At 42.6% G+C, this 12,273-nt stretch overlaps 1 protein-coding gene across 1 annotated transcript in view; it reads left to right on the top strand.

Moving 5' to 3' along the window:
• LOC145415024 (reelin-like) overlaps positions 1 to 12,273 on the top strand; it is a 105,155-nt gene that overhangs the window by 19,769 nt on the left and 73,113 nt on the right. The window contains exons 3-7 of the mRNA XM_080284441.1: positions 1 to 44; positions 4,627 to 4,816; positions 5,334 to 5,474; positions 6,496 to 6,665; positions 7,181 to 7,321. The exon at positions 1 to 44 is cut by the window's left edge and continues 142 nt beyond it. Coding sequence (XP_080140567.1) covers positions 1 to 44; positions 4,627 to 4,816; positions 5,334 to 5,474; positions 6,496 to 6,665; positions 7,181 to 7,321 — 686 coding nt within the window. The remainder of the gene's footprint in view (positions 45 to 4,626; positions 4,817 to 5,333; positions 5,475 to 6,495; positions 6,666 to 7,180; positions 7,322 to 12,273) is intronic.

The following is a 12,273-nucleotide window of genomic DNA, read 5'->3' as shown; positions in this document are numbered from 1 at the left end:
CAGCTGGACTTCAGTGACATCGCGGCAGCTAATAATTCACTGAGGTCTGTTGCACTAATGTTTCACTGAAGAGTGCATTGGCATTTGCTCAAAGTTATTTCATTGACTGATGGCCGTATCTTTAAAATTAACAGTCGTTAGGCTTAGTCAGTCAAAATTTGACCATCATTTATGAACACCTTTGGAGATAAGATGCTGCCATGTATATCATGTTGCAGAGCAATTTGTGCAACGCCGCAGGGAAATTAGACGCATTCTATCGTCATTTTATAACTATGAAAACTCCTTCAGTGAGAGTCTGCTATCCTCTTTTTAATCTTAGTATTAAGAATATGGTTGTCATACTCTGTGAAGAAAAATAAAGATAACTATTCCAAGTTTCCTGGATTTATACGTGTATATACATACATACATATATATACTGTATACACAGACACACACACACACACACACACACACACACACATATATATATATATATATATATATATATATATATATATATATATATATATATATATATATATATATATATATATTTCTGTAGGGGAAGGCGGGTGTGAACTGGCTCGCAGGAAAAGTTGTGAAGGAATGTACAGTCGCCAAACTTTCCACCTGGGCCACCCCGCCACGAGAGGTGGGTAAGGGGTGCTGGCAACAGTGTAGGCTATCTGTTTGTTCGTGTGTACATGCTTGATGAAAGTTCGGATCATCACCTCTCGTTTTCCTTAGTGAACCTCAGTCAAAGTTCATCCCAGTAATCAGTCGACAATTTTTAGGCGATAGAATTTCAAAGGAGCTTCTTGAAAGTGTTGGATAATGCAAGTATTGAAAACAATAAGTAAACTAATTCAAAAGATCGCATCTTTACATATATTATATATTTAAAAACGTATTCTTTTTCATTATTACATGATAAACCCATGGCTAAAAAATGTCTACTGCATATTGGGGGGGGAAGAACCGTCGTGTGACCGGCTCTTATGGTTGAAAAGTAGATACCTGTGTCTGACTGTTCGTTTTGCATTTAGCCAGTCCTGAGCCGATCTCGATTAAACCTATTGAAATACCATTCTTGATCCGAGACATGATTAGACAAGTTAGGTCATTAATCGTTACAGGATTACTCATTGGGAGGATATTAATTTAAACTAAGTAGGAGAGTTAGGAGCTGTAGATGTCGGAGTTTGAAACTCGTTCGTTGAGGCAGAATACTGCCTTGAGTCAGCTAGTCATGAGTCAACCTTTCGTTAACAATAGAAAACCTAAGCATCTCATCACTTAATCATTACGTGGATCTCTGTGCTTGCAGTGCAAACACGGCAATTGTTTTAATAGTTGATATATATTAAATATTTGAAACAGTACTGTGGGTGACGTGGTAGTTAATGCTTCCGCCAGGCGATCCGTGTGGCGTGGTTCCACCCCCGTCAGGAGAGATGGGTTTCTCCTATTAAACACCTAGCCCTTGTCTTATGACCTAGGTCTTGGTAGCAGCCAGTCAACAACCAACATCACATATCCTCGCACTCAGGACCTCGGTGACGGGGGCTAAAGCGAGGTTCGCGGGATAAAAAAAAAAAAAAAAAAAGTGTTCCAGCCTGTAATGATAATTTCATGTTCGTTATGTTGCATTTACCAATCACATAAGTAATATCACAGGCAATGGTGATATAAATGTCCAAACAATTCATGAATCAATAAAATTGAGCTTAAAATGACTGGAAGCGCTTGCATCCTGTGGTGAAGAGATGGTGTCTTCATCTTGCTATAATGTGAGGTAATGTTGTTCGGTGAATAATCGATGAGCATGTAAATATGTGACCGCACACATAAGCGGCACCGCTCACAATCAGTTTTCCTTGCAATGTGTAATTCAGTCATACGTTAGACGAATGAACTATAAAGATGTGCTGTAATGATCATAGTCATATGAAAAATGGTACGGTAAATCATTATCATAGCTGATATAATAACCACATTCGACAAAAGTATGCATAAATTCTCTGCCTGCTGAGGTGACAGTATTTTAATCTCCTACCTCTTCGTGGTGCACCACAGAACACATGAAAACATCTGCCTGAAGTACTACCAACGAGGAAATAAGCAACCGTTAACAGTGTCTGAACATCATTCTAATGTTTATTGGTCAGTGTCATTCATGATGTGAATATGGCAGGCAATCTTACTTGTAACTGGTTGTAGATGTTAGGTAAATGCATTCATCTTCAACCTATACTGATAATGGTATCAAGTGATAACCCTATGAAATGGAATTACTGATATAATAAGAGAGTGTGAGAGAAAGGCTTGGTGTGATTCCAGTATTTAATGCATTAACATGTTATTGTAACAATGTAAAAACAACATAGAAAATAACATGTTTAGTATTGTTAAAAAATGTAAATATTTGGTAGATTGCCAATGGATCTCAAAAACTAGTTCGGCAGTTATTGTCACTGGCGGTATGAATAACGTAACCCCCTCCCCTCAACGTCCTGCACCTGCCCTGGACTTCACTATGCCAAGCTCCCCCCTTAAGCAGCTCTCCCACCGGCTCAACCAGTTGCAGGAAACCGGTCGCATGGAATTGTTGCATGTCACAGGTTGCACGGACCAAGGCCAAATATGTATAGTATAATATATATTATTGTATTATAAATAAAAGTTTATATTTATATAAGAATATAATTTATATTACTTTATTATAAAATTTATATAGTCATATATCTTTGGCCTTGGTCAGCGCGACCTGTGGCACACAACAATTTTCCATGCGACCAGTTTCATGCAACTGGCTGAGCCGATGGGAGAGCCGCCTTACTCCTGAGACATTTTTCTCACCACCTAACTCCGTACCCAGCCATCTAAGGGATGAACTCTGACTCTGACAGAGGTTCACTATGGACGAAGAGAGTTGATGATACGAACTTTCGTCAAGCATGTACACACGAACAAACATATACACTGTTCCCAGCACCCGTTACCCACCTCTCGCGGCTAGGTGGCCCAGGTGGAAATTTTGGCGACTGTACGTTGGACGTGAGGTAACTCACTCTCACGGCATGTTGTGGCTGTGTACTGAGAGTAAGGTGGCTCAGCCCATCAGTTTGAAAGAGGGCGTTGACTGGCCTTGTTGAACCCCATGATTGTTCGTTCATTGTTGATTGCCTCTGGTATGAGAGCATAGACCATGGCCTTATAGTTGGCCCATCGGCCAAAGTTTGAAGCCATGGTACTTATTGTAGGAGTTTTATTTATATATCCTACTTTGTAAGAGGTTAGTATCAGGCTTAGTGGATGTTTTCCTGCATATGGCTCAATCGGTAGAGAGGTGGCCTGCAGTCCTACCGGACCCAGGTTCAAATCCCCGCTGGGGCAGGGAACAGTTTAAGGATTTGAATTTCTTAAAAGCAGACTTTACTGATCTACCAGTAGACCTGCCGATATGTCGTAAAAATACCCCCGCTAATACCAATACACCAGTCCTGTATGAGACAGCCCTAGCATGTATTCAATTTGGACGGTGGGTGTTAGCGCCGAAGTGGTGACTTGTAGAGGTGTATGGTATGTAGGAAGGACTACTGGGCCTTGAGTGCAGGCTGTGAAGCCTATGCCCAGAGTCGGTCACATAAAAAAAAAATATGTATTTTTTTTTTTTTTTTTTTTTTTTTTGTGTCCGACTCTGGGCATAGGCTTCACAGCCTGCTGTCAAGGCCCAGCAGTCCTCCTACATACCATACACCTCTACATGTCACCACTTCGGCGCTAACACCCACCATCCATATTGAATACATGCTAGGGCTGTCTCATACAGGACTGGTGTATTGGTATTAGCTGGGGTATTTTTACGACATGTCGGCGGGTCTTCTGGTAGATCAGTAAAGCCTGATTTAATGAAATTCAAATCCTTAAACTGTTCCCTGCCCCAGCCGGGATTCGAACCTGGGTCCGTTAGGACTGCAGGCCACCTCTCTACTGATTGAGCCACCGCCTCCCCCAAATATATATAGTGTCGGAGCCATGCACTTAAGGTCGTAGAAGCTGTTTCAGCCTCATATAGCCTGTGTCCTCCAGTTCGTACATACAGTAGGCTATGTGAGGTGATTTGAGGCCACCTGTCGGATGTCGTTTGAGGTCACCGTTAAAATATGCTCGAACGACTGGACCCAGCAGCCCAATTTTTGGCATGGAGACCCACATGACCTCCAGTTCGGACATAGGCTATGTGAAGTTGACCTCCGAGGTCATTTGAGGTCACCGGTTGGAGGTCATTTGTGGTTACTGGTAATTATAAACAAGTGCGCACAAATACTGTGCGTTAATCTGCGAAAACTGAAATAGAAAGTTCTTGGACCTCTTATAATCCCTCTTCAAAAGCATAAGAGGTATATGGTCTTTCTGGAGTAGACAGAATGATTGAACTAGAACAAAAATAGGATTAGACTGGGAGAAGACTGCTTGAACTATTACACCCACACACCCACACACCCACACCCACACCCACACCCACACACGTATGTGATTGCGCCCTCTAAACAGTACCCTGCTCTTGGTTCCGGAACGTTGGTGTAAAATTCTTCATGCTCAGTCCTGACTGAAGAAACACATGACTTGTGTTGGCAGATTCCATCTCGGTGGACTGGAGGAAAATGTGTGTGGCCATGACTCAGCCCTGGTCTTCAGTGACATCATCGCCACTGAAGACACACGTTTTGTCGAGACCAAATCCATCGGAGTGGGACCCTCCTACATGATGCAGTTTGATCTTGTCATTGGCTGCGGCGACATACCTCAACAGGACATCCCCAACAAGGTAAAAGAGGTTTATGATAAGCATGTAACTATGTTTATCATACTGAAGTGGGTTAGTATAAATCAATCAGCAATCGGACGTCAGACGCACAATTCCCGAGTTCCTTCACCACATACTTCCATTTTGTTCCTTTCACCGTAATCGTGTGAAAATTGAAACTGCACCCTTTTTTTAACCTTTCACTATTTTTTTTCAGTCGTTCGTGTTGCTATACCTACCTACCTACACCTGCAACGTCCACACTCACTCGACTTTGTTTATGCAACGTCCACATTCACTCGACTTTGCTTATGCAATTGATCCAAAAGTATCAGTACACACTTCGGGCGAAACAGTCTGATACCATGATGGGTAAAGGAAAATGCTCCAGTGGTTCCATCCCATGTTGGTAAATCGGCTTTCATAAGGATGCATTATATTGCGTGCCTGTAGCATTTCAGTATTATCATATAAGATGCTAAAATATTAATCATACTGAGACATCACAAGCTGTATTGATAATTTCAATTTCCATCAGAGTCCTTCTGCACGATACTTTTTGGGGGCTAATGTAAAATCGCGGCCATATAAAACGACCCAACTCCTGTTGGTGCAGACCCGTCTTTTCTACACGACAGTCACTCCAGTGACGGAAGGCAAAGGCATGGAAGTACCTGGAGTAGGCGGAAGGCGGAGTAAAGGCGAGTAGTGGCGGAGACGTTACATTCAGGGGTATGGTGGAAGAGAAATGTAAGAATCTTATATGGCATCAGTTTTGAATAACAATACTGTCATCCAACAGTAAGAGTAATACTGTGTCTAAGTTTTTGTATTAAAGGTCTGTTATCTCTAGCTTTATCACAGAGTTACTAAGCTGGAAAACAGCGGACTATCTAGTTTGTGACTTATTAAATAACTGTGGTCTCTCTTTTTTTCGCGATTTATCTTGAAAACATTGCTTGTATAGCAAAAGCAGTTTCCCTTAGGTCGGATAGGAGTGCTGAACCGACTACGTGGGGTTTCTTAATACCCGCTTAGTTGCTAACTTGTATATAGTGTTTTTCTTTTCTCCTGTTTAGAGCACTGGCACTGACGTACTCCTCTCTTCTGTGCACGGGGGGGGGGGGGAAGGGTCGCCACTCAGTGTTTCTAAACGGTGGATTCAAAGGCTTTTCGTATCATCAATATTCCTAATCTTCACTTAACCCCTTCAGTCTCTGTCTTCGGCTCTGAAACCCCTCCTCCATCCCCCTCCCCCTTCTCTCTCTCTCTCTCTCTCTTTCCTGTTCTGGTCACTGTTCTTTTGAACTCCCTACTTGTATTCCTGTCATACAACGGCGAGCATGTAGGATCCATCCAGCTAATCTCACTTTTGCCCAAGCTGTCCAGCGTAATAGTCCGTTGGTACTCTCAAACCCCCATGTATGTAAGCGGTCAGCTGTGGAACTATCTTCCTCATTATGTCTCTCATACTGCTTATCTCTCCAATATTTAAAGTACATGTGTCCCGCATGCCCAAGTGAACGCTTATTGAATCTGGTTTTCTAATCTCTTCAATTTTATTTAAACTGGACAAATTTTGCAGGCTCTAAGCTAATGTTCTTTGTTTATTGCATTTAAAAATAAACAAAATAAATCAATGAAGAGAAGGGTTACGAAAAAGGGCTAATAATTATGGAATATGTGTGTGTGTGTGTCAGGTTGTGCTGGAGTACTCGCTGAACCACGGCATCACATGGCGTCTGGTGCAACGGCCATGCTCCCCCGCCACGCCGGGTTGCCAGACGTACTTCACCCGCGGCACCGTCTACCACCCGTCAGAGTTCTCACGTTGGAAGCGGGTCACTATGAGGCTTCCTCAGCACACTTGGTACAGTAGATCCAGCACCAATAGTACACTTTCAGCTTCTGTGGCTTTATACTAGTGAAACCAAATTCCAACCCATTTGTTTGTGGCCAAGAAGTTTACTGAGATTCTTAGGTTCGGGCAAAATGCTAAAGAATTACAGCACTTCTGCGTTTGGCTGTTGTGAACAATAATTCCTTAAAGCCAACGAGGAGGAAATTTAGGCCTAATGTTTGAAAAATTATCCATACTGAAAAATTTCAGTGCAAATATGATTTAGTTGTATGGCTTTCTACACGGTCCCCTACCCATTCCGCTGGTAGAATCAGTTTCACAGAAACGTATAAATGGGAAGAACAACAATAAGTTTCGTTTATTAATCCTTCCGAGCCGTTTATTTTAGGGTTAAGATATCATATGACCATAGTACCTACTAAAAAAAGTCTCCCACCCACCAAACCCTCCAGCCGATTACGAAAATGGTATGACCCGCATCAAAACTGCTGGCTACTTCTGTGACATTAGGCTGCTGCACACAGGTCCCCATCGACGCGACTGCGGTTGCGTCAGACGGAGGACAGCGAGGTGAAGGAGGCGTGGGCTGTTGACAACCTGTACATAGGTCTGCAGTGTCCAGGCCTGTGCTCCGGCCACGGCCATTGTACCACCTCAGGGTGCAGGTCAGTCACAACGCACAATACACCTCACTACACTGTCCACTACGCTGTACTCTCCATTACGCTGTACTCTCCAGTATACTGAACTCTCCATTACTCTGTACTGTCCACAACACTACACTGTACCCTCCACTACACTGTGCTCTCCAGCACACTGTAGTCTCCACTACACTGTACTCACCAGTGCACCGTACCCTCCACTGCACTGTGTTCTCCTGTACACTGTACTCTCCACTACACTGTAGAGTACACTACATTATACTCTCCACTACAAATACTATACACTACACTATACCCTCCACTACACTGTACTGTACACTGCATTTATTCTCTTCACTACATTATACTATACACTACACTATACCCTCCACTACACTGTACTATACACTGCATTATTCTCTTCACTACAGTGTACTATACACTACACTATACCCTCCACTACACTGTACTATACATTGCGTTATTCTCTTCACTACAGTGTACTATACACTACGCTATACCCTCCACCACACTGTACTATATACGACACTATATTCTTCACTACACTATACTATACTACACTGTACTATATGCGACACTATATTCTTCACTACACTATACTATACTACACTGTACTATATACGACACTATATTCTTCACTACACTGTACTATACTACACTGTACTAGCCGCAACATTATACTCCGCTACACTGTATTCGTCACTGCAGTACAGTATACTCTCCAGTACACTGAACAATTCACTACCTCACCGGAAAGACTTTTTTTTTTTCCCTTAAATAGTCAAGGCAACATAATATGCTGTCAAAATTGCATAAGGTAGCAACATCTGTTTATCTATCTCTATCTATCTATCTATCTATATCTCTATCTATCTGTCTATCATCTATCTATCTATATATATATATATATATATATATATATATATATATATATATATATATATATATAATTTGGTTTTACGGCTGGTATCCCCGAAGGGCTAAGGCGTTGACTCTGGGTAGAGTAATTTTGGACTGGTGAGTGTATCATTTTATGACCGGATTCCCTTGCTGATGTGTACCAATGACCCTTGGGTGAAATCGATCCTCCGACCCTTCGGTCAGAGCGAAGTACTCTAACCCACTGAGCCACGGTTGCTACAACTATATATATATATATATATATATATATATATATCTTTATATATATATATATATATATATATATATATATATATATATATATATATATATACCATCTCATCAACCGTTTGAGTGTGTCCACTGCAGGACCGGCCTATCCCGACCGGAGTGGGGACGATACAGCCAATGTATCTCTACCAAGTGGCTTAGGCTGTCTGGTAGAGACTGTATGTAGCGTGAGAAGTGCTTGTAAGTGTATTTGTTGTGTTGGAGTGGCTTTGGATGTGTGTAGTCTGTGAACCAAGTGTAATTGGCCCATGCAAGCCGACTGGGTGCAAACATACTTTACAGTATGCGATACTGGTTCAACCATAGCACCCCTTGTGTCCGCCAGTGCAGTACGTGGCATGAAGAATGCACCCAAAGTTTATTACCCTGGCGGGGCGCAAACCCTCGTTCTTTAGTGTACGAAAACGCACCCTTTAACTGTACCACAGAGGCTCCATATATATATATTTATATATTTATATTGTGTGTGTGGTAGATGGGGACACCCATCATCCACTCACTCAGTGTAGGGATGCCTTATGGTAACTACAGTGAGTGGCAAGCTAAATGGTTTGCTGTACCGGGGTTTTTAGTTGGGATAAGTGTCCCCCAGATTCCCTTATCTTAAATCACTTTATCTTGGCAAAGGTTTCGGAGAGCCTCGGAAGACCGAATACCTGCCCAGGACCCCCCAACCAAATGGGCAGATTCGCATGGCCATGTGGAATGTGAGAGTGTGAATGAGGAGAGCAAGAGGGTGGAAGTGGTGAATGTGTTCAAGAGTGCGAGATATGCCGTAATGGCATTGTGTGAAACGAAGATGAAAGGGTGCGAAATGGAGGAGTGGGAGGGTGTGAAATGTGTGATATTGGGCATGAATGGGCGGGGAAACTGCAAGGAAGGAGTTGCTTTGTTGATGAATGAGGTGTGGCAGAGTGGAATCAGAGACTACGAATGTGTCAGCTCGAGATGTATGTATGTCAAGTTCAAATTTGGGAAGGTGAAAGTGGCTGTGATTGTAGTGTATGCACTGTGTGATGACAGGAGTGAGAGAGAGAGAAAGACAGATTTTGGGATGAGCTGGATGAAGCAATGGGAGAAATGCCCAGGAGCTATAAAGTGATCGTAATGTGCGATATGAATGGAAGAGTAGGCACTGGTCCTGAGGATAACATAATGGGTTGCAGTGGAGTACCAGGAGAAAATGATAATGGGAAGCGACTGAAGGATATGTGTCATTAAATGAGGTTGCGCATTTGTAATTATTATTTCAAACATAAAGATGCACATAAGTATACATGGTATAGAGGGAACGGGGATCGTGTTGAAAGGAGCCTGATTGATTATACTGTATGCTCGTAGAGAGGTCGATGCTAGGAACGGTTGCTGATATGAGGGCCGTGAGAGGATGATGTAGAGGTCTATCAGATCATATGATTGTGGCATGCAAGATAAGCTGAGAGTAGTGAGGTGGACCAGGAGAGAAAGGAGCAGTCAGGGAGAAAGACTGAAAATCGAGAAGCTGAGGATCAAAGAAACGGCAGACGAATACAGGACTAAAGTAGGGGAGGAGTATCAGTGAATTGGACTGAAATGGATCTGGACAGCCTGTGGAATGCATATAGGGATTGCATAGTTTGGAATACTAAAGTGGTGTGTGGTGTGGCAAGAGTAACAACAAAGAAGAAAGGTACGGCATGGTGGGATGAAGAGGTTAAGAGAGCAGTGGAGGAAAAGAGGAAGAAGTGGCTAGATTGGTTACAGGACAGGGGTTCAATTGATATAAGAACGGAACATATTGAGAGCAAGTAGCACGTAAAGAGACTAGTGAAGAGGAAAAAGGAGGCAAATGATAATCTAGGAAGAAAAATGGATGCAAACTACTCTGAAAATGCTAAATTATTCTGGAAAGAGGTGTGGAAATGTAGAAGTGACAGCGGTAGGAAATGTGAAGGTGTGGAGGATGTAAGTGGTAGATCATTAACCCATGGGGATGAAGTAAGGACCAGATGGAAAGAATAATTTGAAAGCCTGATGAATGGGAACAGAGCGAGAAGAACGGCTGTACACATGATTGGTTTTGGGGGTGTGCAGAGAAGAAATGCAGTGCCAGGAGACCTGACACTCGCACAGGTGAAGAACGCTGTGATGCGGCTGAAAAATGGGAGAACAGCTGGGGTTGATGAGGTGTACGCAGAGATTATTAAGTCTAGTGGAAGGAGCGGAATTAAGTGCTTGTTGGAGATATGTAAAAAGGCATGGATGAGTGAAACTGCCAGCAATGTCGAAAAAGGCTGTGATTGTACAGCTGTACAAAAATAAAGGTGAGCGAAGTGAGTGTAAGAATTATCGTGGCATAAGTTTATTGAGTGTGGTAGGGAAGGTATGTGGAAGAATTATTATAAAGTAAGAGAGATATCAGAAGTCTTAGTGAGTGATGAACAGGGTGGCTTTAGGAGTGGCAAAGGATGTGTGGATCAAGTATTATCAGTGAGACATGTAGTGGAGAAGGATTGTGAGAAGGACCATAAGGTGTTTATGGCATTCATGGATCTGGAAAAAGCATAGGACAATGTAGAGAGAGAATGATGGTGGAAGGTTTTGCGCATGCACGGTGTAGATGGTAAACTGCTAGGTGCCGTCAAGATTTTTTATGATGGTAGTGAAGCATGTGTAAGGATAAACGGGCATCTAAGTGAATGGTTCACGATCGGTGTGGGCGTGTGATAAGGTTGTGTGATGTCTCCATGGTTGTTCGATGTATATGTGGATGCGATGATGAGAGAAGTAAAAGCACGAGTAATGGAAAGAAGGATGGCGTTGGTAACGAATGGTGATGAAGTGATGGATGGAATATCTCAAATTTGTTTTGGGCTGATGATGCAGTACTTCTTGCAAATACCGCACAAGTACTTTGTAGACCAGTGCAGAGTTTTGCTAATGTCTGTGAGTGTCGTGCCTTGACAGTAAATGTAGAAAAGAGTAATATGATGGTTTTTGAGAGAGGTGAATCCCAGTGTGATGTTACAGTAAATGGAAAGAGACTGGATTGGTGAGAGAGTTCAAATACCTGGGTACAGTGATAGAAAAGAGAGGAAAATGCGCAAAAGAAGTGGAAAGTAGAGTGACACAAGGAAAGAAAGTAGCTGGTGCTGTGAAGGCCTTGAAAAGAAACAGAGGGTTGAGTGTTGCAGCTGCACGAGGCTTACATGGAGTATTAGTGCCAACTTTAACATATGGATCTGAGACTATGGTGTGGCATGAAAATGAAATGTCAAGAGTAAGAGCAGTGGAGATAGGACTGTTGAGGAATGTATGTGGAGTACAGAGAGTGGATAGGATACAGAACAATGTGATTCGTGAAAGATGTGGATGAGGAAATCTGTGGTCACCGGAATCGAAGAGAGTGTACTGAGATGGCATGGTCATGTGGAGAGAATGGAATTTTTTTTTTTTTTTTTTATATGTCTGACTCTGGGCATAGGCATCACAGCCTGCTCCCAAGGCCCAGTAGTCCTCCTACATACCATACACCTCTACATGTCATCACTTCAGCGCTACTGGTGTACTGGTATTAGCGGGTGTATTTTTACATGTCGGCAGGTCTTCTGGTAGATCAGTAAAGTCTAATTTTATGCAATTCAGATCCTTAAACTGTTCCCTGTCCCAGCGTGGATTTGAACCTGGGTCTGGTAGGACTGCAGGCCATCTCTCTACCGATTGAGCCACCGCCTCCCCCAGCAGAGTGGTGAAAATGATATATCTGAGCGTGTTTGAAAGAGGGA

The sequence above is a fragment of the Coenobita brevimanus genome, chromosome 101 (assembly GCF_032717465.1).
Source record: "Coenobita brevimanus isolate Jiangsu-jjx chromosome 101, ASM3271746v2, whole genome shotgun sequence".
Classification (NCBI taxonomy): domain Eukaryota; kingdom Metazoa; phylum Arthropoda; class Malacostraca; order Decapoda; family Coenobitidae; genus Coenobita; species Coenobita brevimanus.
Note: the sequence above shows the minus strand (reverse complement) of the source record. Positions and strands in the feature narration are given on the sequence as shown.